The sequence below is a fragment of the Colius striatus genome, chromosome 8 (assembly GCF_028858725.1).
Source record: "Colius striatus isolate bColStr4 chromosome 8, bColStr4.1.hap1, whole genome shotgun sequence".
Lineage (NCBI taxonomy): Eukaryota > Metazoa > Chordata > Aves > Coliiformes > Coliidae > Colius > Colius striatus.
This window is the reverse complement of record NC_084766.1, coordinates 1,276,959-1,304,777: the sequence shown is the minus strand read 5'-3', so window position 1 is coordinate 1,304,777 and position 27,819 is coordinate 1,276,959. Positions and strand designations below refer to the sequence as shown.

The 27,819-nt window shown below is 55.9% G+C and overlaps 1 protein-coding gene across 1 annotated transcript; it reads left to right on the top strand.

Moving 5' to 3' along the window:
• Positions 1-620: 620 nt before the first annotated feature.
• On the top strand, positions 621-27,687 carry LOC133625972 (uncharacterized). Its single transcript, XM_062001643.1, has 9 exons — positions 621-870; positions 9,071-9,864; positions 14,739-14,900; positions 17,217-17,403; positions 17,992-18,146; positions 19,301-19,327; positions 20,630-20,748; positions 24,920-25,044; positions 25,598-27,687. Exons 1-8 carry the CDS (start codon positions 621-623, stop codon positions 25,014-25,016), a joined length of 1,791 nt encoding a protein of 596 aa, XP_061857627.1. The 3' UTR covers positions 25,017-25,044; positions 25,598-27,687.
• Positions 27,688-27,819: the final 132 nt, after the last annotated feature.

The following is a 27,819-nucleotide window of genomic DNA, read 5'->3' as shown; positions in this document are numbered from 1 at the left end:
GCACGTTTGGAGCTCACTGCAGCGAGGTGACACGGCAAACCTGCCCGTGGGAGCTGGCGTTTGGGACGGCCCTGCCACGTCCCCCCCAGCGCCCTCAGCCTGCACCCGGCTGGGGCCAGGGAGCCTCGGCACTGCCAACGCACAACCTGCCATTTAGAGAAAGAAAACAAAAACCCAAAACCACCAAACCTACTCTACTCTGTCTCCTCCCCACCCAAAGCATTCCAGCCCTTCCTTCCCTGCCCCTTCACAGGGGGGTTGTTTGTTGACATTATGCAAGTGCTGAAACATTTTTCTTTCTTCTCTCTCGCCCCTTTCCCCCCCGCCCCCTTCCTTTCTTCCCCTCTCTCCTCCGGGTGTTGCAAAGGTAGTTCAAGCCCCTCCACTCGTCTCTGCTTATCAGCCAAAGGAGATGCATTCCTCCGGGCTGCTCCCTTTATAAGCCACCGCTGGCCGGGCGCCCGCTCGCCGCTCCGCAGCCGCCGCGCTGCCCGCCATGCCCCGGCGCTGCCGCTAGCCACAGCCCGGGCCCCGCTCGCCCGCCGGGGCCGCGCAGCAGCCCGGGGAGAGCCGGCGGCGATGGCCCCGCCGCGGCCGTGCTGAGCGCGGCTGCCGCCGGGATGCTGGGCTGGCACCGGAGCTTCGCCCTGCCCGCGCCCTGGAGAAGAGGTGAGTCCGCGGGGCGAGGAGGGGACGGGCGCTGCCCTGCCCGGCCCGGCCGCTCCTCCGCCGCCCCCTTCCTTCTCCTCGCCGGCAGCGCGCACGGGACTCGGTGCGAGCGCCCCGCTCCGCTCCCGGGCTGCCCGCAGCGGCCCCGCTCCGGCCCCATGCTGCGCTCGCTGCTGACCGGCTGCCTGTGCCCGCACGCAGGTAAGGCTGCCCGCAGCGCCCGCAGCGCCCGACCTTCCTCTTCCTCTTCACCCGCGTCTGTTCCGCACGCGTTCAGCACGGAGAGGCTCGGGAGAGCGGGGGAGGCTTCGGTCGTAGACTCGTGTCGGTTGGGAAAGACCTTTAAGCTCCTCGAGTCCAACCTGCTCGCCTCACGCTGCCGAGCCCTCCGCTAACCCGCGGCCCTCAGCGCTTGGGAGAGGAACGGAGGGAGGGCAGGAGAGGCGGGAGCCTCCTCGCTCCGCGAAGGAGCCGCGGCCGGGACCGGGGGTGGGTCGATGCCGGGACCGGGTCGATGCCGGGAGCGGCACCCGCGCGGCTCTGCGCCCACGTCCCGCCGGGGTCCCGCCCGCAGCCCCGCACCGCTCCCGCAAGGCAGCGGCATCGCCTCCTCGGCTGCTGCGTCCCCGTCCAACCAGGACAGCCCCGAGCCGGAGAGGCTGGAGCTGCTCCCTCCCGTCCCATGGCGTGCGGGCGAGGGCAGCCGGGCTGGGGGGAGGCGGCCACGAGCCTGCACCAGATCACTTGTAGCTTTATAAATCTGTTGTCAAAACAAATGGTGTGGTCTCAGGCTGCCTTTTACAGACACAATGGGTCTGGGATGTTTTATCCCTCAGCCAGCGCTGAAGGCTTTCACATCACAAGCCCTGGGTGGCTGAATCCCCTTTGCATCCGTTTACCCCTCAGCTTGACTTCTGCCAGTTGTAAGGGAGATCTGCACTTTCTGTCTCCGCTGACACCTCTGCACTGGGTTGGTTTGCTTGGCATGGAGGGGGCTACAGGCAGGGTTTTGTGCTGTGCAGCAGCAGGATGGTAGAGGCGTTACAAAACCCAGAGCTAGAAGTGTTGTGCCTCTGGGGGTTCAACTCCAGCTCCTTGGGCTGTTTGGGGCATCTGCTCAGGCACTGGCTGCTGGGACTGTGCTTCCCAGCGTCCTGCAATGGGGCAGCTACTCAGGGCTCTCTGGCAGCTGGAGCCTCTTCTGCTCTGCCTGGGTTTGGGCTGGAGGCTGCATCCCTACCCAGTGACACAGAGGGCTCTAGAGCAGTGCTGCTCCACCACACAGCGTGGAGGGTGTTTGAAGAGGTCCCATTTCACACCATGGTGGAAACAGCTTCCCCCCACCCCCCCAGATGCAATTTGACCATGAACTTGGTTCCCCCGAGCTCCATAGTGCGAGCCTGATGGCAGGGTTCACAGGAGGAAGAACCTTGCTCTTCCCCATGGAAGTGTCCCTCATCACTCAGACACAGCAGCATTGGCACAGGGTAGGGAGAAGCTTTGGTGAGGGAGCAGACTTCCCAGACAAAGCAAGTCAAAAGGAGATTCAGACAGAGTTTTTCCAGATAAGAAACCAGGACAGAGCTTCCCGGTCACCTCGGCTGGAAACAGGCACCAGTTATTCGTGTCTTGGTTTGGACCCTGTCTCTACTCGGAAAGAGCTGCTTCTTGCAAGATTTGTGGAAGGACTTTAAAGCTGCATCTCCAAATGCAGCTTAAGACAGAGACTATCAACCAAACACTGGTTTTTCGAGTGGCAGCTCAATAACAGGGGTGTGGGCTGGATCTGCCCCCCTCCTTGGGGTGGCTGTTAGAGCAGAAATGGTAGGAGGACCTCTTGTATCAGCAAGTTGAGTTCACTGCAGCTACAGAGCCCTGCATCAACTCCTCCTTTGTCATCTCACCGAGGTCTTTATGTGCCCCCAGCAAGAGCAACAAACTCCAAACCTGTCACCACTCTCCCTGCAGCCATCAAAGACTACAGAGATCCCAAAGAGCACCGAGCCCCCTGCCCAGCGCTGCCTCCTCCCAGCAGCTGCAGCTCCCTGGGGCTCAGCCTACACACAGCAAGGGCTGCACACCAGGAATGGGTTAACAGTCACCTTTCCCATAGGTTCCTTTGGCTTCAGCTGAAGCACTGGGGTCTTAATGGCTTTAGTCTGTGGGGCTATTGAACAGTTGTTTGTCCAAGCTTATGATAGGCAATAAAACCTGAATTACTACATACCTGTCATCCCTGGGGGGCAAGTTCCATCCTTGCAAAGGGGCCTCCTGTCTCCCAGTTTGGCTCTGGCTGAACACTCCTTGCTGCAAAGGGAAGGTGTAAATCAGCAGTTTTGGCTGAGGTGTGGTGTGTTTGTTCCATTGCTTTAATTTTCTCCATGGGTTCAATTGCCCAGATGAGCGAGCTGTGTGCCAAAGGACCCGCTGCAGGTACAGAGCTCTGCTCAGCAAAGCAGCCTTTAACGTTTTGGACCTTTCTCCTGAGGAGCACCCCTCAGGAGCAGGATTTGCAGGTCTTTGGTGAGAGCCCTCATCTCCCTGTCAGTCTCACAGATAAGAAACACAGGTGACTGTGGAAGCTGAGCCCCACCATCACCCCCTCTCCCACCTTCCCACAGTGGTTCTGCTGCAGAGCAGGGAGGAGCTGGGCACGGATCCTCATGCACCAGGTCATCCTTGGCCTGGCTTTACCCCTGGGCTATATATGCAAAGGAATAAGCTGCAGTAGGGAGTGGGAGAGGCTCTTTGCTGGTGCTGTGTGCAGGGTCAGGTGTTGGTCTGACAGCTGGGGGCTGGCAGCCCACACAGGTCAGTCTGGTAAAGCAGGGGGCTGCGGGGACCTGCTCTGGCCCTGGACTCTCTGCCAGAGGTCACTGATCTGTCAGGCCTGTCGCTCCGTTTTGAAAACTTCAGAGGTCACTGGGAATGAACAGGAGCAAGCTGTAAAAATGTCAAGTGGCCTCTCTGCTTGGAAATCCATTTCCTCTTTGGTTCACCCAGCTATATCCATCAGTAAACAATCAATCTCCCTCTCATTCCTCCTCAAATGCCTCCAAAGAACTATAATTATCTCCCCTTCTAGAACACAGGCATTAAAAGCAATGAATGCCTTTTCAGTCAGACTCCTTGAACCCTGTTATCTTCCCCTCAGCATCTGTTTTATAGGGATTGATCATTACCAGCTGCAGCTGGGGGGATCTGTAACATCTCTGGCCAGGGTATGTTACAGCACTATCACCTGGAGGAACACGACACACTGAGCTAAGAGTGAGCCTGGAGAGCACCTGGGAGTCAAACAGTCCCAGAACTTTGTGCTCTTTCTTCAAAGACTGTCTGAGAGCTCAGCCTTGTCATAACTGCTCCTTTGCATTCTCCACTGGAAGCAGTTGCACATGCAGTGCCATGAAAGCCACACGCACTGCAGTCACCCAGCTCAGACGCTGGTCTGGGAGGGGACGTCTCGGTTCCCACCTGGGAGCCTGTTCCTCTGCAAACAGGGACTTTTCACTTGCAATTCCAGTTTGAAAAAAGTAAACCAATAAACCTATGATGGTGATTCTCAAGCCTTCAGAAGTTCCTGCTGTTTTAGACAGAGGTTGTAGCTGGCTCACTGAAGACACAAGCCCTTCCCCTGAGCTCCCCTTAGGAACTGTTATTGTGCTAGTTGTTTAGGAAAAGGCTCTTGCTCAGATCCATTCTATGAGATACAGCAGCGTGCCCCCAGCCCAGCTTTGCTGGAAAAGCACTGAGACTGCAGGAACCTGGTGCCAAGCAGCCCCTGCTGTTGCCAGGATTGGGGTCAGGTCCACGCCACGTGGCAGCAGGGAGATCCTCACCCCAGGGAAGCCTGTGGCAAAGCTCTGTTGAGACAGATTTCCCTGCCACAGGGTCAGTTGCAGGAGTTTGGGGTATTTTTTTGGTGGTGGCACACAGCCCCTGTGTGGGGCTGGTGCTGAGGAGGAGGTGTCAGCACAGACCCACCACCCTGACCCACCCCTCAGCACACACCGGGGGAAGAGTCAGCAGCCAAAAATGCCTATTGTTTCAGAAAGGAAGTGACCCCTTTTCTCTTAAATGCTGGGAAACTGAAACCTCATCACTGGGGAGAAACAAAAAGAGGGAAATACCACCTGAGCCGAGCTGCCAACAGCGTTAGAGAATGTGTCATGGCCACAGGGAGCCCCCTCTGGGAGGGAAGGAAGGAAGGAAAGCGAGGGAATGCAAGGACTGAATGGGAGAGGCAGCCTTTCATTTCTGGGTCACAAGCTTGCCTCCAGCTCACTACTCACAGCTGCATAATGATTCTTCAAAAGCTGATGATCACCTCTCACTTGGAAGGCACAGCCCCATCACAGAACCTGTCCTGCACGGCACAGAGTGCAACCCTTGGCACAGCCAGAGCTAGAGGGGAGCTGAGCAGGCTGGGCACATCCTCTGAGAGATGCTGAGCCACCTTCTCTGGGGCTTCACACGTGCATCTTGCTCTTGTTGCCCTTGTGCTCAGGGCTAAGCAGACTGGTAGGAATGAGAGGGTTTGACTTTGGTCTTCCTCTGCAGGGCAGCTCCTTGGTACTCCAGCAGCCCAAGGCATTGGTGATGCCCTTTGTTTCTGGTGCTCCCTTCCTGTGGCACGCTACAGTTGCCAAGTACTGGCCTTAGGGACTTCAATGCAGAGGCTGGTTTATCTCCTGGCAGATGGGAACTTCTGTGGGAGCTGGGCCTGGGCAGGAATGGGAAAGCTTAGGAGTTTTCCCCAGGCAGGTGTTGGAGTGCATCTCTTGCATGCAGCTTACTCAGGATGCACCTTTAAGTACCCATCCTCCTTCCTCGGGTCAGAAATCTCTGCATGGATGCTCTGGGCTGCAGCTGGCAGCTGCTAGTGACTGTGCAGGAGGAAAGGTACACTTGGACTTACAACTCCAAGGAAAGGAAAGCCCTGGGACAGGAGCTGATGGGAGGCTGCTCACGTGGGAAGGAGTTCTCTGCTAGGCTTTGCCAGCTGCTGACAGAGAAGGATCCCAGAAAGCAACTTAGAAACAAAGCAAAGTGTAGAGACTTAACTGGGACACATCAATCCCTTTCACTCCCTACTAGTTCCTTTCAGATATCAGCTAGCTCACTGTTCCTGCCTCCCTGCCCGATGGGAAGCAGCCTTGTTCTCCATCTGTACAGGCACAAGCAGTCCAGCAACTTGCCCAAGGTTACACAGACTCCAGTCCAGGGAGCCCCCTTTGTCTCTGGTGTGATTCCAGAGCCACAGAGCCCTTTGGGAGGGCTACAAGTAGCACAGATTAACCTGACGCTATGTGTGGCCTGGGCACACCCTGCTAAAGATGCAGCAGAAAGTGGCACCTACTGCTGAGGGTGCAGACACAGTCCCCCCTCCCCTGTCGCCACGCCAGGGACCAGCCTGGGTGCAGCAGCTCAGCACCTCACCCCAGCCCAGAGAGGTGTGGAAAACCAGTCCAGGGGAAAAAGGAACCAAAACAACAACTCAAACATTGGCCAACTTCCCAGGAGCAGCAGCAAACCTGCCTGGCCTCCAGCATAAGTAAATGCATCTTACCAACCTTAGTGCTCCCTGAAGCCCTTCACACCTCCTTCCAGCAGCCTCCACAGTGCAGCAGCGTGACTGCAGGGGTGCAGAACACTCACTCCAGCCCCAGGCAGGACTCCTGCTTTGCTCTGGGCCCCTGCCATTGTTACACAAAGCACTCCCCAGCTGACACAGTCCTGTTAAGGGCTCTGGTAATGAGCTAATTCAGAGCAGCTGAGGGGCTGCCTCACTTTGGGGGGTTTTTTGGTGGTTGCATAGATGAGCTTTAATTGCAGCACTCTGGTGCTTGTTGGCACTATGCTTGAAAGAGCTGGGTGTTTTTGTTTGCCTCTTTCAAGATCTGTAGCAGAAACAATCTGCTTGCTGGAAGCCCAAGGTTTAGGTTCCATAACCCAGTGAGCAGAGAGGACGAAGAGACTGTTCCACCAGCGAGGTGCAGCGAGAGAAACTTGAGTTTCAGGTCACTGCCTTAATCATGGGAGATCCCTCCACAGATGCCCTGGCTGACCGTGAGAAAGTCTCACTGGATGAGTGAGGACCAGGGTGTTGCAAAATGCTGCCATGCTTTGCATCTCCTGGTGACAGGGGGCTGGTAACATCTCGCATCATCACCAGGGGCTGGGAGGAGGAATCAGAAACACTGTGGTTACCAGGACTGCTGGTGCCAAGCCCCACGGTGGTTTGCAGCCTAGAACGGCTCAGCAAGGAGTTGTGAAACTGGTTGATGTTGCTAGTGACCAGGGATGGGGAGAGCAGAGCTGTGTTGTGCAGAGCTCAGACCTGTCCCAGCCCTGGGGTTACTGGCACTGAGGGGTCCCCGACACGCAGGGACACACGTTGCATTGACTTGGTGTTTTCCTACCCCATCCAAAATCCCCAGCACACCTTGTAGCTTCTGTAGTCATAAGAGATGCAACCTAAAGCGTCTGCCATCTCCTCCTGTGAGCACCAAGGCCTCATTTTCATATGCTGCTTCCTGATTTCAGACAAAGAAATATTTGTGTAGGCCAGGGGGAAACCGGTTAAGCAAGGGAAAAGGGTCAGACTGAAAGACAGGGAGAGAATCTCCAGTCAAAGGAGAGCATGGCATGATTCATAAGTGAGGGCTGTCAGAGCCTGTGGGAAGGAGCCACCCCTGCACAGTGATGCCTGGCAAGAGTGGCAGCTGGGTGATTTGTCCTGAAGAAGCAACAGCTCTGCTGTCCTCCCAGCGGGTTTGCTGTGCCACGGTGGGCGATGATGCCATCAGAAGGGCCTGGCAGCCTCCTCATTTCTCACGCAGCTAGAAAGCTTCACTTCTCCCTGCCGAGGGGTGATGGCAGCTGAGCAGGCAGACCCTCCTCACTCCAAATCAGCAACCACTCAGCTCCACCTTCCACCGAGCTCCCTCTTGGAGGTGGCATTTGGCTGCTCGGGGAGCTGCAAGCCAGGCTCCCTGCTCCTCATGCACGGTCCAGAGTCCATCGTGCTCGCCCCAGGAGTGGAAGGGCTGTTGCCCAACTCCTGATGAGCGTTCCTGTGGCATTTCCACGGGCAGTGTCTTCCTTTTGTCCCCCACCACAGCAATGTACTGGGAGTTCTTCACAGTAGAGGGATGCCTGTGAGTGTTCTCCAAGGGAAGAGGCTGCAGGTCTCTGTATGATGAACAAGATTTTCTGCAAGGGGTTGGAAGTTCAATGAGCCCATCAGCTGGGATCCTTACCACTGGCAGCCCTCGATGAGGAGCCAGTGTGAAACATCCAACCCCTGGTGCCTCAGAGCAGTAAAGGGCATGTTGCAGCGTCACCCCAGGAAACTGTCAAGCTCAAGCAGAAAGAATTTCAGTGGAGGGGAAGGTGGTCCATGTATTGGGTAGCTTGGCTTTAATCAGTGACCGTCTCCCTCGCCTGGGCTCGGAGCTGAGCTCTGCAGTTCACTGCAGGGTGGATGCAGAACATCGACACTGGCTCCAGTGCTGCCCAGAAGTCTGCACTGTGAAATCCCAGATTCAGAAAAACAGTCAGAAAAGCTGGGGGCAGATGTTCAGCTCCTGGAGATCAGCCTTTCACCCAGGGACTGTCCCACCGCCTCACCCTGCGAAATAACCGCCAGGTGAAAACAAGTCTCTTGTCCACGTGCAAGGAGCTGATGGGCAAAGCTGCCCCTGTCTCCTTCCTCTTTACAAAGGGTGCTCACTCAAAGAAATCACTTGGTAGCTAAAACCATACAGGGAGTGAAAAGAGCCCCACACAGTGCCTGGTTTGCTCTTCCTATCAGTACTTGCTCTCTGTCAGAGCACACCAAACAGTTTGCAAATGGCTTGTTGCAACCCAAGATCCAGCCAAGCCTGCAGAAAGGCACGTTTCAATTCCCCTTCATTTTAGTTCTGCTGGTGCAGGACACACTGAAATCAGAGGAGATATTTTATCCCTACGTGAACGTCTCTCGTGCTGACAGAACGCGTACTCCGGGCTCTGTGTCTGTACGCGGGTAATCACTCAAAAGCTCTCTGGCTACATGTGTTGTGTTCTCCCTATCTGCCAAATCAGAGCTCTGGGTGCATTTATGGCTTGGCTGAAGGGCTCTGGGGCTGTGAAACACAACACTTGTGTCGCAGCAGAGCCTGCAGGGACGCTTCAGACAGCTCGGCAAACACACGCGCGGGCCGTCTCTCCCTCTGCCACCTCGCCGTAGGCAGCTGCAGGTCTCACCTCCCTCGGGGGATGCAACGGACACTTTCAATCATAAAGGCTTGGCAAAGACCTTTATGGTGCCCAGGTGCAGCCCCTGCCCTCGCCCCTCACGCGCTGCCCCTGAGCTGCGCGGCCGCTCCTGACCCTCCGCTTGTTTCCTCCGAGGCAGGTAAGAAGAGCCCACCGCCCGAGGACAAGGTTGTGCTGACACACGTGAAGATACTGAGCCACGAGGGGATTGCAAACCCAGGGCTGGCCCCGGAGGCGCCGTGTGAGGCAGCCGGCAGAGCGGAGCCGTGTCTCGCGGCCGGAGGCCCCGCCACGGCCGGCCCTGCCCCGGCGGCCACGGGCACAGCCGGCGGGGCCGCGCTGCCCGACCTCGGCGCCTTCGAGCCCAAGTGCCAGCTCCACAGCTTCTCCAGGTTCGAGTATGAGGACTCTGGGGTCGAGCTGCCGAGCGGAGCCAACTCCCCGTCGACGCCCACGGGCTCAGAGAAGAGCTTCGTGCTCCACAGCAGAGACTCGTTCTGCGACTCGGGGGTGCTCAGCACCTCGTCGTCTCCGGAGATCGACCACCTGGCCACGAGGACGTGCCAGCAGCGCCCCGCGGCAGGCAGCGGGCAGGAGCCGGCGGCACGAGCGGAGCGCTGCAGCCAGGGCACACAGGCTGCGCTGCCGCCCGCCGCTTCCCTCCCACCGAGCGTCCCGCCGCGGGACAGCGCCCACGGGCCGTCTGACCAAAGCCAAAGGCGGTCTCTGGAACCCCCTGCGGAGATGGACCTTGCCAGGGAAAGCTCTCTGCCCAGCCCGGCGCCCACGGAGGAGCCCCAGACGCTCGCCGACAGCTTCCCAGGGGGCTTTGGCAGCACGCAGGACCTTCAGCTCCACGGGCCGCAGCTGAAGAAGTACCCCACGAGCGACAGTCTGGACGAGTACATGGACGAGTGCTGCAGGCTGAGTGAGGTAAGGAGCACCTCAGCTGCATCCTACAGCTGGGCCTGTCCAACGTCCTCGGTCAGGGTCCAAGTCCTGTCTCCTGTGGCGTGAAGTAGGGCACATCTGAGCGGGTTCCCCCGAATCTGCTGTGGGCAGCCAGTCCTGCCGATTGACTGGCAAGAGCTTTCTTTTCATAGCAGTGGCATTCTATAGTAACCCACTCTCTTGGGTCTGGGTAAGGATGGCTTGTGGAGATCTGAGGTCTCCAGAAGCCCTGGGTCAGAGAAGGCACTTGATTCTGGTCTTAAAATGAAGACGGTGAAGTTGGGCATCGTGGGATGGGGATGTCAGGAGGTCACTCCTTTGTCAAGGTGGGGTTGTTCCTGCTCCTGCAAACAGTTTGGAAAGAACTTGTCTAAGGGGTAGCTTATTCCTGTCCTGTCCAATTAAAGCAGCTCCCTCACACAAGGAGTGACCTAATGCACAAATTCAGCTCTTTGCTGGGCTGGAGAAGAAGATTCCAGCAGAGCTGGGAGGGTAAAGGAGCTCAGGAAAAGGAGGGGGCAGGCGAGGTGAAGAGGGTCACACAGACACACCAAACCACCGCCCAGTACATGATGGGGATGCCTTTTTGGGGAGTTCACTGCAGGAATTGATAGTGATGAGGTGGAGCAGGAGGTGGATGGGAGAAGCCCAGGGACAAGGACTGTGCCTCGTGTCTGAGCTCTGTGCCAGGGCCCTGAACCATCAGGTGGCGGCTGTCCTCTCCAGCACACCAAACCCTCCCAGCAGGGAGGAAGGTCCCTCTCTGTTAACATCTGAGTGTTGGGGCAGCTCAAGCAACACACAATCCAAGGGAGCAACCTCTCCCTCCCAGCCCTGTCTCACACACTCAGCAGGAGACAGATGTCTGTTCTGCACAGCTCCCAAACAGACAGGGACCTGGCCTTTTGGCACAGAGTTCAAACACGGGCTGGAGCACGAGAGTTTGAATACCAGGAGACTTTGTGAGAGGTTACCTAAATTCCCTGTCACACTACAGAGGGTTTGCAGCCAGCTTGGTCTCGTCTGACAGCTCTGGCTGCCCATGGAATTCCTTCCAATCCTTTGTGGGATGGAGCCTCAGTTTCCCAAAGCAGAGCATTTAAACAAACAAGAGAATAAATTAGAAAGAAGCTGAAGAGGAAATGAAGCTCTTGATGGCTTATCTCCCCTCCTTTTTAATATCCTCAGTGGCTGAGTGCTAAGGCTCTGTGCCCCAGAGCACTCTGCTTTGTTTGTTTTTTGAGCTGTATAAATACAGCTGTGACCTAGATGCTGGGGAAGTTTGCCCCTCTTCACAAAGCACCTCCAGGCTGCTGTATCTCAAGAGCAGCACTCTCCAGACTGCTGGTAGCACCCAAGACTGCCAGGTGGCACCCAAGCTGACTGGGGCAAGAAATGTCCTGCCTCAGAGCACAGGGACAGCCTCCTGCAGCTGCAAGAGCCTTCTGCCCTGGCCAAACCTGCCCAAGGCAGGTCCTCACCGTGGTAGAGCAGAGCCAGGACCGGGCCAGGCCCCCTCAGGAACGGGGTGCAGGTGACCCAGATGACAGAGGCATCTCGGCTCACCCCAGCTGAGGGGCTGCTCCGGGCTCACTCGGTGGCTTTTTTGCCTGTAGCCACAGCATGGTGCTTGAAGTCAATCTCTTGCCTGGACTGACGTCGTCCCAGGGCCCCAGTTCCCCCTGGAAATGCAATCAGTGTTGTCTGAAAGACAGCAGGGCAGTGCAGAATGTTCCCCCTCTGCTTGGCAAACCCCACTGCTCCATCAGCCTGCTGCACTGAACTGGCGCTGACAGATGCACGAGCCCTGAGGCTGCCTCGCAGTTAGTGCCAGGTGAGAGCACTGGGGACAGCGGCTTCCTCAGCTCTGCTGCTGCTTTTGGGGATGCAGCTTCCAAGCAGCAGTGAGTTTGAGGAGCTTGCCCAGCCCAGCTGGCTGTGGCAATGCCAAGAGCACCGTGCCTCCAGCGGGCAGGGCTCTGGAGGAGGCTGTTCTCCGGTGCCCCCTGCCCTCACTTTCAGGGGGAACAGGGAGGAAAATGCAGAAAAACAGGGCCTGGAAGTGGCCAAACGTTTTTGAGCGTTTGGATTAGTTTTGGTGGGTGGCTTTGGCTGTAAATGCACACCAGACCATTGCAGTCTGGCATCTGTTAAACAAAGGTTTCTGATGGGTTGTTTTGAAGTGTCACCCACGTCCTCGCAGATGAAAGGAGGTGGAAGCTGTCAAACAGCAAGGGACAGAACTTTGAAGCCTAAATAAAAGCATTTCCTCTGAAGCCAAATGAAATGTTTGGGCTCAGTTTGAAGATAGGTGGCTTTTGATGCTTTTGCTTCGCAAACGCTTCCTCCAGCTCCATAAAGTTTCCAGTTGAAGTCAGCCCATGGCCCTGGAAGCAGGCAGAGGGTGGGAGCATTGCCCTCATGGCATGGACATTACTCACACAGAGCTAATCATCCCAGAACCCCAGAGTGGTGGGGGTGGGAAGGGCTCTGCAGAGCTGCTGCAGCCCACCCCTCTGCTCCAGCAGGCTCCCCTCCATCAGGGGGCACAGGAACACATCCAGGGGGGCTTGTGGCAGGGCAGGCAGGGGGAAGGGCCCCCTTTCAAAGCTCCTCTCCCTGCCTGCTGCCCACAGAGGTGGCTGGCCCTGCAGGGATGGGCAGGCACTGCAGGCTCCACCTGATTTGCCCCTTTGGTCATTTGCACTTGCTGGGATCCCTTCAATAAAATGCAGTGGCCCAAGCTGCCTGTCCTGAGCAGCAGATGAAGGGTGGCTGTGAGATGGGCCTCCAACAGATGGAGTCCAACCTTTGGTCTGGTTTAAATCCTCTGTGAGGGTAAACACACCTCGCCCCAAAACCTGCAGCATCTGCTCTGCACCTTTTCCCTCTCCTTTCCTGGGCACCTCTATTTCTTCTCAGGAGCTGGAAGTTCTCTCCCACCTTTGGCAAGAGCCAGATTTTTCTCCACACCTGCCCCAAACACACACAGCCCTTTGCTGTCAGGTGCCTTCACCCCCAGACACAGAGCACTGGAAATCTGGGCCACCTTTAAGAAAACTCCCCCACCCCATCCCTCTTGCCCTGAGAGCCTGGAGCAGGAAGCACAGGACAAATACAGAACAAAAAGAGGGTCTCTACCTGAAAGAGGTGGCAGCCAAAGGCTTCATGCTTTGTCCCTCTTGTGTTCCTGCAGGCGCAGCGGGTTGGATTTGGCTCACTTTGGTCTCCTCGGGGCAGCCCAGACACGCCATCAGTCACTGCAGCAGCTGACTGCAGGAAGGGGAGCTGTGAGATGTGCAAAGAGAGGGGACAGGGTGGCAGAAAGCATTACATTTACAGGGATAGTGAGGAACTTCTGACTAACAGCCACCCGTGTGGGGCGGCTCAGAAGCAGCACATCTTCAGGAGCTGCTGCTCAGGTGCTTTCTGCGGCTCACGCTGCTGCAGCTGGCTGCCCCCAGATCCCTGGCTGCCTTCAGACATGCCACTTGGCTGCTTTGGATGGAAGCTTTCCCTGCAGACACCACGTAGGCTTTGTTCTCTGTGTGTGTGCTGGGGCTGTGCCCCTTCCCAGCACCCAGACAGACTCAGGGCTCCTCGGCCGGCTGAGTGACCTTCCCTTGCCGCCACTTCTGCAGCCCCTGCCCCAGAGGAAGCCAGAACCCATCAGTGTGAATGTGACTGGTTGGCTTTTGGAGCCATCACAGTTTTTTCAAACAGTTCCATGTGACCCCTGTCCCAGGCTCAGACATAAAAGCCTCTGGGCACAATGATACCTGTTTATAAATAACGTTGTGTCACCCTTTGTTTCCAAAGGAGTAAATCCTCGTGCTGATTATTTTCTAACACACCATGAGCCTTCTGACATAATGCAAAGACAGGAAGAGTCCCAGGGCTGGCACTTCCCCAAAAATGCAGCTTGTTGTGGGAAAGGAGACAGAGCGAGCTTCCTGCTTTTGTACAGGGAACTTATTTTCTGAAGTAAGATAAACTCAGAGCTCTGCTTTTGTCAAGAGCAGGGCTGGCTTGACTCCCTGCTGCCACACACACACGGCAGCAGGGCTGGGGGAAGGGGGCTCTGACGGCTCCCTCAGCAGCACCCGGGGCACAGGCTGCTGTGGACACAGGAGGGAAGGTGCAGTTCCCTTTTCTCCTCTCTCTGCCACAGCACTGCTGCCTGTGTCCCGTGGCCCAGCAGCAGTGAGGCTCTGCAGGCTCTGGGCATGGGGTGCACCATGTCGTGCCACAGGCAGGCAGGCAGCTGCCTCCTGCACACAGCTCTGAGTGACTGACCAAGTAGCGGCAGGGACCTGCTAAAAAGCCAGTGGGAAGGTGTTCTCTGACTTTGGCAGCTTGGCTCCTTCCCTGAGGGTCTGATGCCATCACACTTTGCCCAAGGGAGGCAAAACGTGCCCCAGGCTGGTCACAAAGCAGCAGATCACGGGCAGCCTGCAGAGAGGGGCCAAGCTCAGCTCCAGCACCTCCAGAGTGTGATTCACTCTGAGTATGGACCAAGTGAGCAACCCCAGTGGGACTGTATTTGTTTGTAAGGGCCCTGTGACCAGTAAAAGACAGAAACTAACCATGAGGGGGGTCTAGAAAGAGGCTGCCATGAGGTTTTCCTCTGCAGCAGGCTGTGGTCAGTCAGGAGTCCCTCTGATGGCACATCTTGCTGAGTAATCCAGAAGAGAGCTGTAAGCAAGCAACAGAGGAGCTCAGCTGGGGCTCTAACCAAAGCCCCCTGGCAAGAGGAAGCCTCTTTACCACGGCTGTGAGGAGGGTGCTGGGCTCCCAGCTGCTAGAAGGGGTTGCTCTGCTCTTGCTCCACGGTCCAAGATGTGTTGTCATTGCAGGTGAACCAAGGCAACAGCAAAGCCCTGGGGTCTGGGCTGGGATACCTGGAACACATCTGCCAATTGATTGAGAAGATTGGGCAGCTGCAGGAGCACAACCTGCGTCTCCAGAAGCAAGTGTGCAGCTTGCAGAAAGAGCAGAGGATGAGCCAGATAAAAGAGGTAAAGAGACACCACAGCATCCTCCAGTAAATGCCAAAGTGGAACGTTGCAAGCCTGTGTGAGGGCAAAAAGTGTGGTCTCCATGGAGCCCTTGCCCACCACAGCAGGCTCAGCTTCCCTGAGAGTGGCCCTGGGCTTCTCCTGTTCAGTTTTGCTTGCAGAGGTGCTTGCTTCTGCTGAGGTAAACAGTGTCCCTCTCGCCTCATGCAGTGGCCAGTAGCTTTTACTTCTCCACGGTTAAGATTCCCAAGAACACCTCTGCCCCTGCTAATGCTGTGAAAACAATCCATTCCCAGGGCTCCCTTAGCAACTGTGTTCTCAGTTAAAAGCCTTTTCTTCTCCTGGTTTCAAACTGTCAAAATCCCTAATTCCCCACAGAACAGACACAGTGGTACCACTGCCCAGCTCCCTGCTCCCCTTCCTGTGCTTCTGAGCTGCCAAGGGAAGAATCTCTGCCATGAGACACTGCAGTGCTCCCATTTGGCTCCTTTTATCAGCCAGAGCCAGCTGGGGAATTTGAAGCAGCATTTCTTAGCCCCTGTGTGTCTTGTTCAGCTCTACCCCACCTCTGCCTCTCATCTTTTCCCATCACACCAGGTTTCCAGCTTTTCTCCCCTCCCTCTCTTCCTTTCTATGTCTTTCATCCCACCCCCAAGGAGCAGGAGGGGTTTGCCACACTCAGCTGTTTCTCCCCAGCCATGCTGTGGCAAGTCCTTTATTCTGCTGACAGCTTCACTCCTCCCCTGTGCTGCTTTCCCACCTGCTGGGCCTGGGTCTGCAGTAGGTGACGGGCTCCTCCTCAGAGCCAAAGCCAAGTTGTGAGTCAGGCTGCAGAGCAGGGCAGCCCCTCATTTCCCTGCGCCCATCTCTAATGCTCAGAGGAATGCAGCCTCCTACGTGGAGCCTGGCAATTGTTAACACGTTTCCTGAAGCTTTACAACTGTGAGTCATTGCTCCAAGTAACTGTTCCAAGCTGCACCTCCAGGGTCAAATCCTCCCCTGGCGTGTGTGCCCCCTCCTCCCCAGCCCCCCTGAACTGGAAGGCACCATGCTTTTATTTAGATGTTCGTAACTTTGCTCTTTTTGGTCGTTCCCAACATCTTCTGGTGGTGCCTTCGTGGCCACATTTGTCTCCTGCTGTTCTGAGGGGAACTGGAGCCCCCAGATCTGCCATTCAGTGCTTGTCATGTGCTCTGCAAAACTGGGTGCAGTCCCTCTGGTACCTCTGTAGCACGTCCCAGGTCCGAGCAGCTGCCTGTCCTCATGCTCTCCAGAGCCACAGCCCCTCTGTGGGGAAGAGGCACGCTACTACCACAGCAGCAGTAGCAACTCCTGCCCTGGTTTGCCCTGAGACAAGCAGGTTGGGAGGGCATCCTCAGGCTGCTCTGCAAACCATCTTCACTCTCTGTGCAGGCTATCAGCATGGAAAGGTTTCCACATCCCAGGCAGATAGGGAAGACACAAGCCCCAGAGAAGAGAGGAGTTAGTGTGGTACTGGGAGCTGGTGGTGAGGGCTGCAGAGAGCCCGTGCTCCCAGGGCTGTTCTGGGAGCTGCACAGACATCACAGCGTGGTGACATTTCCATCCTGGGACAGATACCCCACATCCTTTCCTTTACAGGGAAATAGTTACTGTTGTGGACCAAAAGCAGCACTTTTCATCAGCTTTTCATGGCAGCATGCAAGGTGCCACAGCTCTGGCAACACGCCCAGGTGCTGCGCTGGAACCGACAGTCCCCCGGGGGTGTCCAGCCGTGCCAAACCGCTGCTGGCCTGTCCTGCTTCCAGCACCAACAGACAGCTTAGCTCCCCTTCCAGCGCAGCTGGGTAAAGCTCTCCTTGCTTCGTGCCCTGCTGACCTCTCAGGACACATGGCAGAAGCCCCAGGCACAGGGAGCCCGGCGGGTGCCAGGGAAGGGACCGGTCGCTCCCCGTCGATAAAGGGACGAGACGTGCTGTGGTTGTCTGTGCACGTCCCAAACAAACAACATGGTCTTAAACCCTGAGTCACTGTGATAGCACACCTGTTTGTTTACACAAATGCCTTAGCTGAGCAGCTGTGTGTTTGGAAACCTGTATTCAATTCCTTCTGGGAAATAACCCCAAGGGTGCTGAGCATCACACCATCCAGGTCAAGCGCCGCGACGAAGCCGCGCTACCAACGCCAGGCTGCTCGGCCTTCCAGGGAATGGCGTCTTTGCCTGGGCTCTGAGGGCTCTCAGGACAAGGCTGGGCATCCCTGGGCTGCCACTTGTCTGGGCCACAGCAGCCCCTGCTCACCCTGAGAGTCCACGTGCTGTCTTTTTGCCCGGCGCAGGAGTACCTTCTGCAGCATTGCTCCTGTGGAGCTGCCAGCGTCTTCCTCAGCTCCTACCAAGATGTGAAGACATCTTTTGCTGGGAGGAGCAGACCTCACAGCCTCTTGGTTCAGACTGGAAACCCTTCTGACCTCTCCATCATCCCAGAAATAGGGGCAAATACTGAAAAGCTGAGCAACTGCAATGGTGAGTTCAAACACCTGTAACCCGCCCTCCTGTCTGCCAGCAGCTGGTGAAATAAGCTGAGCAGCAACTTCCTCTTGCCTGGGAAAGGCAGGTGGGAACACAGCAAGGTGTCAGCGGGACTAAAGCTTAGGTGGAAGTCTAAGAGATGTGCTTATAAAATGCTTTGTCCTCGCTTGCTGCTTCCCACGTGTGAAACGGGACCTTTCCCTGTGCAGCTGTGGCTACAGAGACGAGGACAAACACCTTATGAAATGGGTCTGTCTTCTGGGAACTTTGCATGCCTGAATGGGTCCTTTAGCAGAGCCCTCCCATGGGGCTTTGAAGTCCCTCCCTGGGCAGTTTCAGAGCAGACAGGAAAAATAAGGGAGGAAAATAAGAGCAGGAGGAAGCTGCTGCGGTCAGACACCCCACTGGAGCTTTCAGCCGCTGCAGCCTGGCAGGAAGACACACAGGGTGGTCTCATCCCGTCACTAAGTCCTCAGGGTTCTCATCCCATCTGGAGCTGCAGCTTGCTGGCAACCCTGCCCAGAGCCCACCCTGGCAGGGCACTGCTGAGCAATGTGAGTGAGCCCTCGCATTTCATTGCAGGAGGCGGGAGACCCCCGGAGTCAGAAGGCAGCCAGCCCACGGCCGGGCTCAGGAAGCCAGCACACAACAGGAACAACAAGGAGAATGAGTTCAGAGAGGCTGTCAGCATGCCTGAGGGACAGGCCCGTCCACCAAAGGACCCTGCAGTGAGAAAGGTGAGTGACAAGCTTGGAGCCAGGCTCTGGGTGTGACCTGGGGGAGAAGCTCAGCTCAGGCAGGGAGAGGCTGCAAACCCCGTCTGCTACAGGGCAGGGCTGGGGCAGGGAGGGCCAGGGTGCTCTGTGCATCTCTGCTCCCAGCACAGATGCAGACAGTGGCTGTGTCTTTATGCCAAGGAAAGCAGCAGCAGAACAGGGGTGCAGGGAAAGCTCCCACTAACCCCAGAGAGCTCCGAGTGTGAGCTCTGGCAGAAGCATCTGCACTCCTGCTGCCTGTGGGACTAAACCAAGCACAGGGTCATTACCACAGGTGAGGGTTTGAGCGGGTCAGTCCTTAGCTGGCAACACTCATCACCAGCCTGACCCTTGGCTCCAGCCCCCAAAGCGTGTGTGAGGGCTGCTGAAGTCCGAGGGCTCTGGGAGGAATGCTTTCCCTCTCCCTTCTCTGTTGTTTGTGGCTGCCTCGGCGCTTGCAGGTTCCAGTGGGGCTCAGGAGTGCTGGAATGCCAGGGCAGAGGCTCTAATCAGAGCACTCCCAGCCTGACAGGAAAGAGGAGGGAGCAGATCTCCCACGGGAAAGCCCTTCTCCTGTAATTTCCACCCCGAAGCTGCACATACTTTGGTGAGCTTCAGAAACCCAACAAAGGCCGAATCCTGAAGGGTGCTCTGTGCTCTGGCTTGTGGCCAGCCACCTTCTGAAGCATGAGCCTTGTTTTAAGCACATGGGAAGCCCTGATGACTTCACAGGGCTGCAGAATCAAGATCCACACTCTTTGAAGGTAACCCTCGTGCTCTCCTGTTACTGCACACTCTGGTGCTGTCACTCAGTGTTGTGTTCTGTGCCCTGAGCATGAAATGGCCCATTTACTGCCACAGTACAGTACTGGGTGGGAATCCTGCTGCACTGGTCCCCAGGCTAGCACCAGGTGCCATACCCAAGAGCTGACAGTCCAGGTAGGAAAGAGAGGAGAGGCAGAGGAGGAAAGAAGTGATTGTCACACAGGAGAGACTGAAGGGTAAAGAGATAAAGGACTTGAGCAGGGCTGTGGGTGACTCCAGGGCAGGGCTGAGGACAGAGCCTGCTCTGTTCCCAGCACTGTGGGATGCTCTTGCTGCCTCATTTACCAGTGCTCTTTGTCTTTTGGTTCTAGGGTCTGGACGTGAGCAGGAACGGCTGGGTACGTACAGCCTGTGCACCGTGTATCTAACTTGTGCCTGCACCCAGCCCCTGGAGTGCACAGCATTACACAGGGACAGACATCCACTGCCCTCCAAAGCCTGAGTAACATCACAGTAACGTTGTGACTTACTGTCTGTGTCCATTGCTCTCCAGGCGGTGGCAGGCAGCAGCTTGCCATCCTTCAGGCTCTCTGCTCAGGCTGCAGGGAATCCTTTCCTGGGGCACTGCTGAGCCCTGCACCCCCTTCCACAGCATCCACAAAGCCTGGCAGCAAACACAAACAGGCAGTGTTTCCATCAGTAATCAGTCTGACAGGCAACTAACAGCACAGGGACCTGGGCTGCAGTTTGCAGCTGAGCCCCTGAGCCCACCTGAAGTTCTGAGCTGCACACTTAGCAGAGCTCCCAGAAGAATGCTGGCAAGGGGCTAGTGGAGGGGCTGGGCAGTAGCCAGGTTGTCCTCCCAGGTAGCCACCAGCCCTTTCTGCTGGGGACACAGTGGGATGGCACCTTGGGACAGGACAGAGCAGAGCCCCAGAGATGTCTCTGGCTTGGGAACTCCCCTGAAGCAGGAATGGCCCTGGCACCATCAGGTATCTGATGCAGTGGCTCCTTTTCAGTTCTTGAGTCCAGATGAGCTCAGCCTGGGGAGGACAAACATCAGGGAAGGCCTCCTGAGACTCCCTGACCTCCTGATAATCCCTATTAGCATTTCAAATGTAAGTGCCCAGTAGCTGTGGCTTGGGGGAAACAAAGGCTTGATCTCCTCTAATTCAGGGGCCACAAAAGTCACCACCTTGAAAAGGGCTGATACCAATGCACCTGGCCTAACAGAAAGGGAGTCAAGCTGCTTTTTAGGGTTGTTTTTGTTGTGAGGCCCCCCTGGGTGCAGGTGAGTAGGTAGGAAACCAAACAGATCTTTTCCTTTGGAGCAGTATAACAATGAGGTGGAACGTGCCTTTAGGCAGCTCCTCAGCACTCCAGTGCCCTCACACTCCCCCACAGCTTAAGCCAGAAGGGACAGCAGGGTCGGGGTCCCAGGCAGGGAAATGCTGGCAAACAAAGCACTCAAGGATGGTCACAGTGGATCCATCCTGTCCCATCGTGCAGGCACAGGCTGGCAGCACTGGGATTAAAAAGTACTGTGCAGGACCTGACTCTGCATCTGTTCAAAATAAGGAAGCTCCCCTCGTCCTGCCAGCCCAAAGCATCCTGTGTGAGCCAGGTGAGGGCTGCCAGCAACCAGCCCCTGCTCCTTCAAGCCCTGCTCCTTCAAGCCCTGCTTTCCTTCTGCTCCCCAGGGCGAGAGCCATGCGTGGGGCAGAGTGAAGGATCTCATGAGGAAGACACGGCTGAGAAACCAGAACAAGCTGGGGCTGTCCTCTGCTGCTCTGAAGAGGTCCTGCCCTCAGCTGTACAGGTAAGGCAGAGCTGGGGGAGGATCTTCACTTTGTGTTGGGAGGAGATGGCAGGAGATTTACCTCTGGTTGTGGCTGGCTGGAGAAGACTCCTTCACCTTCTCTCCAGTGTGTGTGGTTGTCCTGGCCAGCACAGCCCGTTGCTTCCTTGGTGCCCAGGAGCCCTGATGGATATCCAGAGCCCCACTGGATCATCTTACCTGTGGGTGACAATAATGGGAACCTTAGGGTCTCTAAAAGAAGGTGCTTATCCTGAGCAGGGTGAGGGGATGTTGACAGAGCCATTCTATATAGCCTGGTCATTTGCCTTTCTGCTCCCTCCTAAGCACTGCAGCCAAGGTTCATGCTCTCCTCTATCCACCTTCACACCTTGCAGCCAGTGGAACAGTAGCCCATGTTGTACCTGACCTGGGGTGGGATGAGCAGTCAGGATCAGCTGCGAGGTTTCCCATCAGAGGAAATGGGTCCAGCATTTCTGTTAAGAGGTCTGTGCTGGTCCTTGAGGGCCATTTGCCTGCCAGGAGAGTTCCAGCCTGGCCCCTCTGCTCTCCTGTGTGTGTGCCTGAGGGGATGACAGTGCTGCCAGCTCCCCCTGCACACACACTCCCTGGGCACTTGCCAAATCCTCCCAGCTGGCCTGGTGAATTTGGGGTGTTTGTGTCTGTAATCAGGTAACAGGAAGAGCCTGGCTATCTTACTCACCAAAGCAGAAGCATTACATGGAGCTGTGCACCTCCCTGTGTTTTTTCAGCTGAGGTCTCAGTAACCTCGGTGGAACAGCTCAAATGTGCTTAAGCCCTGCTCAGCTCTTAAAGGGGGTGATGGTGGGGAAACAGCAGTTGCTTAAGCACTCAGGAATGTCCCATTGTTCCCCTCCCAGGGCTGTACCTACCTTACAAAAGGCATAAGGGAACTGGGAATCTTGCAATTGGGGTTTTGTTCCCAGCTCTCTGTAGTTCATGGAGTGATTTTTCCAGCTGGGAAAGGCTTGGTTGGGGCCCAGGCACACGAAACAGGTCAGCTTCCTCCCATTGTGTGGGAAACTGAAAGGAACACAAAGCAGAAAGAGATCAAACAGTTCCATCTAAAATAGATGGTGAAGCAACTGAGGAAAAAAACCCCACACTCTTGTGAGCCTTCCCCCTGAACCTGAACAGAAGCAGCGCTCTATTTGGGCTTCAGCAGAGTCCTGTCTCCGTAAGCTCCCGCTCAGCCCCTTCCCTGCAGCACTGAGGACACTGCCAGGGCTCCCTGCCTGGGAAGGGCAGGTCCTCAGCTGGCTGAATCCTGTCCTTCCAGCCAGGGGCCAGCCCAGCAGCTCCTAACTGAAACAGCTTTTGCTCCTTTGCCACGTGGGCTGGACTCAACAGGAGCTGCTGTGCAGTGGGATGCCAGACACACGGGTCCTCACCTGCCTGAAGCTGGGCAGCCCCAGACACGGGGCCATGCTCATCTTTCCAGGCTGTTTTCCAGAGCTGATAAATGAGCCGCTCTTTGCTATCACAAACTCCCTTCTGCTGTGTGCCTACCCACAATCCCTGCCCCTCACCTCCCACACCCTGCAGCAGTGGTGCGCTGACGCTGGGCTTGGTGCTGCTGCCTGCAAAAGCCCGGCACCTTGCTCCTGTGGCAGTCTGGATATCCTCCCAGGCTCCTCTGAAACAAGCAGCTGGGCTTAGTGGATCCATGACAGCCCTGCAAATGCTGCAGACAGAAAGACAGACCCTTCCCACAGCAGTACCACAACGGGAACGCAGGAAACTCTCCCTTGCCTGCAGCTCTGGGCAAAGCAAAGGCTGAAGCCCCGGTGCTCTGTGTCTAAAGCCACTGTCTCTGTTACAACACATGAAACATGTTTGTCCTGGTCCTGTTTGTACATGCAGGCCCATGGAGGTGGCTGGCTGTTGCTTACTCAGGCTTCCTTAGGCTCAGAGGCATCTCCCAAGGCCTTGAACCAGAGCAGGTTGTAGCCCGGTGCCCTGCCTTGACTTGAGGAAGCGCAGACGTGTTGCTTTTGACACCCAGTCCCTCTCCAGTCATTTGGGCAATTAGAGAAAGTCTCTTTGTTTTTGTAACTAGGTCAGATTCCCTTTCATGCCCCCACTCTGCCTCTGGTGAATGAGCTGCTCCAGGGAGGCTGCTTTGGTTTGCTTCTTAACATCTACAAAATAATTCTCATAGTAGAGAGAGGACCTGGCCCTTCTGGCAGGAGGGAGAGGTGCCTGCCAAGGCAAACAGCCTGGCACAAGGCTCGGTGCTTTGTCAGACATTGTTCTAACAGAGGCAGCTTCTCATTTCATTTTCCCTTTGCTGCTGGCTCCTTTGCTCCCGCCCAGCCGCCGCTGCTTGTACAGAGGGGCCAGAGCAGGCTGCCCCACAACCTGATCAGCTTCAGCACCACAGGGACCTGGAGCTGACCTATGGCAGGAGAAGCAGATTCCTTTTCCCAGGTCATCACAGCAGGATCCCCCCACAAACAGCAGGGAACTTACCTGCAGCTCCAGTGACCCCCAAGACAAGAACTTTTTGCCTTTCCCCTGCAGTTTTCTGTCACTACAACCAGCCATGCTCAAATGAGAGTAGTGCATGATACAGTCCCACACCTGCCCTTGGTAGACAGTTACAGCCTGATGCTGCTCTGAACAGTAAGGACAGAATCTTTTGGGCTGGGAAAGCCAGGCTGCAAGCTCTGCAGCAGCCTGCCTCCATCAGTTCATCAGCAGCTGACACCATGAGAGGTGTGAAGTGTTCTCTGGCTGGAGTGGTGGTACAGACCATCCCCAAAAATCCAAGGTCAAGGAGAAATACATTAGTGCCTTTGTATCATTTTTCCTCAGCTCCCTCTGAGGGCCAACAGATGAGATGTAGGGTCTCCTGCTACTCACCTGACTGCAGCAGGCTGGCCCTGCCATTGCCCCAGCCCTGGCAGAGGTGCAGGGGCAGCCATCCCAGCCAAAGCCATTCTGCTCAGGACTTTTTCTGAGGCCATCCCCAACCCCTTTCCAGGGCAGGATCTGCTTTGGGAAGCTTTGGGCGTCCCTCTGCCTGGCATGGCTGTGCAGATCTGGGCACCTGTGTACCTACAGGAGCTGCAGCTTCAGTGCAGCTGCACGGGCACGAGCCAGCCTGCAACTACAGGGTGTTTCATGGTCAGTGTGGCAGTTTCAGTCTGGCAGCCACCACAAGCTTGTTGCTGTATGGCTACTGCTTTGTGGTCAGGCAGAAGTGAGTTAGGAAGGAGGGTGCAGCTCTAAAGTGACAATCCCCACCTCTGTGTGTTGTACAGCAAAGGCTGAAAGGGGCCCTGGAGCCTCAGACCCAGCTCTGAATGCTGCTCTTACGGGAAGTTACTGCCCAGGGAGGGCCCTGCACCCAGGGCTGAGAAGCAGCCAGAGAGTTAAGGAATAACACCAAGGCAGAAGTTTGACCATTCCCTTGTAAGAGAATGAAGAGCCAAGCAACATAAAACCACACAACGTTTAGATCAAAGAGAAGACAAGTGAGTGGCTGGCAGGGTAGGAGTCTGCAGGCGGGGCTGGGGATGAAGGGCTTTTCAAAGCAAAGATCTGGAGTAAATCTTTGAAGCTGTTGTTTGAAATAAACAGCTATTTATCTTCTGTAAACAGCTTTGAAATATTGCATTAAAAAAAACCCCAAGCCACAGCTTTTCTTTCTTAAACAGCAGTTAAGACTGTTCCAAAGGTTTGCTGCCCTAAATCCCGAGCTAACTAAGCCCTTCCACCCAAACACGATGCATTTCGCTTATCCAATCAGTAACAACAAGAACTGAAGCTGGAGACAGTCCCCAGCAGGCACCTCAGTGCTGCTCCTTTCCTACTTACTGCTTCAGGCCAGAAGCTGCAACTGCCCTGTGACATTCCCCCCTCCAGCCTCTCCCCCTGCTCCCAGCCAGGCAGAGAACACTGGTTGCTCTCCCCCAAACCCTGTTTGTGCCCATCCATTACCCTGTGACTCCACAGCCCCTGCTGCTGTGTTTTGTAGCTCTCTTGTGCTGCCACGGGTACTTGGACAGCTCCTGGTTTGCAATTCCAGACTGGAGAAGGGAAAAGCTGCTTTGGGAGCTGGGTGCATGCACACAGCATGTTAATGCTGAAGCCAAGGCCATGAGTTGTGACTGCTCTCAGCTCTGACTGTACGTTCTCACTTGTTAAGGCCAGATATCGTGTCTCCGGAGCTGAGGAAAGCCGAGAGGAACTCCATGATCCTTCTGGGGCACAGCACAAAGAATGAAAACATATGGCCTTTCTGATAAGCCCAGTCACGTGGAACAAGGTGAAGTAAGTAAAGCAGCTTGTGCTCCTTTGGGGGCTGGGGGCTCTGTGCCTTTTCCCAGCACAGAAGGGAGACGATGCTGCTCCTTCACCCAGACACGCTCCAGCACACACAGGTCACACTGCTCAAGTTCATGAAGATGACATGGGCTGAGGCCAGCCAAGGGCTGCCCAGGTGACATGGGCTGAGGCCAGCCAAGGGCTGCCCAGGTGACAGGGGCTGAGGCCAGCCAAGGGCTGCCCAGGTGCCTTCACTGTAATAGTCACATACTTCTTTAAAGAAACCAAACCAAAGCAACCCAATTTAGAGGTTGGTACACTCAAGGCAGGCCACATCATGCAGCCTTTTTTACACAAAGTACAGCAGCAAGTTATATCAGCTGTAGTTAAAAGACTCCTGAATAACAAGCCAAAGAGATGTCCTGGGAAAGAGACAACCTGCCCACAGTCAAGGCTCAAAGAGAACCAGGCTGGGTCTCATCTTCCACCTCCCCAGCCCATGGCCAAACGCAGACAAAACCCTTCCACCTCCCCACATTCATTCATGTTTCTGTTTCAGAAAGGCAAAGTGGGAACACAGTGGACACAAAGCCAGGAAGCCCCAGGGTTATTTGGTGCAGCCTGCACCCGACAGTTGCCAGCAGAGCCCCCCCAGTCTGAGTGCTGGCAGAGGCTGAGAGGGCCTGTGGACAGATGCACGCTCAGCCCTGGACACCTTCGCTCCTGAATCTCAGGTGTACTCACACAGTCAAGCTGCAGATGAAAACTGCTGTTGGCAGCTTGGCAACACAACCAACAGAGACTCTGAAGGAAGGTTTGGAAACTCATCGTCCTCCTCTCTGAGTGAAGAACAGAATTACCCGAAACACTGCAGCCTTGGAATCACCACTGCTGCCTGGGGACCCTCTCGAGAGGGAACACTCTTCAGCTCTGTGGGACACAGCAGCATCTAGAAGAGTGCCAGGGACTCCTTCCCCCCTGCAGAAGTGGCTGGTGGAAGGACAAGCTCCCTGTGAGGGGGCTGAGCTGCACTCTCTGCTTGTCCCCAGCGCAGCTCCTCCCTTCAGAGCAGGACCATTTCACTGGAATCCAACAGGAACAACCATTGTCTGTAAAGCCAAGACTTCCCATGAGGCTGTCCCTGAATCCAGCACCAGCAGCTCCTGCTCCTGTCCCCTGCACACACCCCTGCCCTGCAGGAGCTGCCATGGGGCAGGCCCATGGCAGAGGCGAGCGCGAGGGGCACCGCGGGAACCAGCCTTCCAAGGGGCTGGAGGGAGCAGCCAAAGCAGCCCCTCAGCTTCCCCAGGCAGCCCCTCAGCTTCCCCTGCCAGCCCAGCTCTGGTGCTAGCAGTCTTTTGAGGGGGCAGCCAGGCCTGAGGTCACACTTTTAAGTCACAAGCTCAGTCCTGTGGCTGTGCAGGGGAGACCCAAGGCTGGAGAGGGGATGCTCATGCTGCTGTAGGGCTCAGCCTTTGTGGCTCTGCTCTCCCTCCTGCCTTTTCCCAGCAAGGGTTATTCAAAGACATACATCCCTGCCAGGCTGCTGCTCCTTTTGGGCCCCATCACCAGCTGGCTGACACCATGGCCGTGGTGGTGGCTGCCCCGTGGCCACGCAGCCATTGCCTGCAGAGTCCAGGGCCAGGCAGCACACGCTGCTGAGGGGCCCAGAGCTGCAGTGCTCTGTCACGCCAGCTCCTACTGGTACTAGCACAATGATTCCTGCATGTGGAGTAAAGATTTAAATAAGACAACTTGGCCTCTTGAAAGACTACTCCCTAATTTACAAGAGTAGCTGCAAGTCAAGCAATTGCTGGTTAAAAATCCCTCCTCAGCCCAAACCTGCCTCTGAACCAAGGTGCTAGCAGGAACGGTCCCACGGCAGCAGGCTCAGCCTCTCAGTGACAGATGCTCCCCCCTTGCTCACTCACAGCCTTGGAGGCTTCAAAGCCAGAGCAGGGGCTCTTCCAAGACTCCAAGCACCCCAGCCATGCTCTGCCCAGGGCAGCACTGAGCACAGGCAGTGAGTACTCACAAGGCTTCTTCCTACTGTTACGACCTCCAAAACCCACCCAGCCCTCCCTTAAAAACAGAAAGGCTGTGCTGACTCAGAGTGAGCCCCCTAAAGAAGGTGCTGTGTGTAATGTTTCAGTGGTAGCTGCTGCTGGGGGCCTTTGGTTATTTGCTGTGCATCATGCTAGCTTCATGCAAAGCTAGAAAGGGTTATAACCTGATTATTCTGTGAATAGTCTGTGTATCTCCACACCTACATGGAACCAAACTCCTGCAGTAACTCACACCCTCCATTACCCCTCCAGCCTTACAGAGGCTGGAAGGAAGGTGAACATCAATGCAAACTGAAGCTGTTTTGAGATGGAACTGAAGCTGTTTTGAGATGGAACATCGTGAGCTGGTAACTGCTCCCCCACCAGCAGCCCCAGGCCCAGGAGGGGTGGGCTGGGGTCTGGTTCTTATTTTATAAACTAAAATGAACTAGCACTCTTTTATTACAGCCTTGTATGAAATATATTGCTGTGTTTTCAGAACTGAAGCTGTTTATGACCTGTACCATACTGTATGGGTCTCCAGCCCAGGGTGCACTGTAATGCAAGCATGAGGAACTCAATAAAGGCATCACTGTCATGGCAACTGGCTTCTGAGGTTCCATTCATGGCTGAGATGTAATTTGTTTGTTAATGCAACAGCAGGGTTGTGGTACAGCAACTGCCACACATTGAAGGTTTCAGGGGAGCATGAGCAGTTGCTCAAGAAAGGAACTGT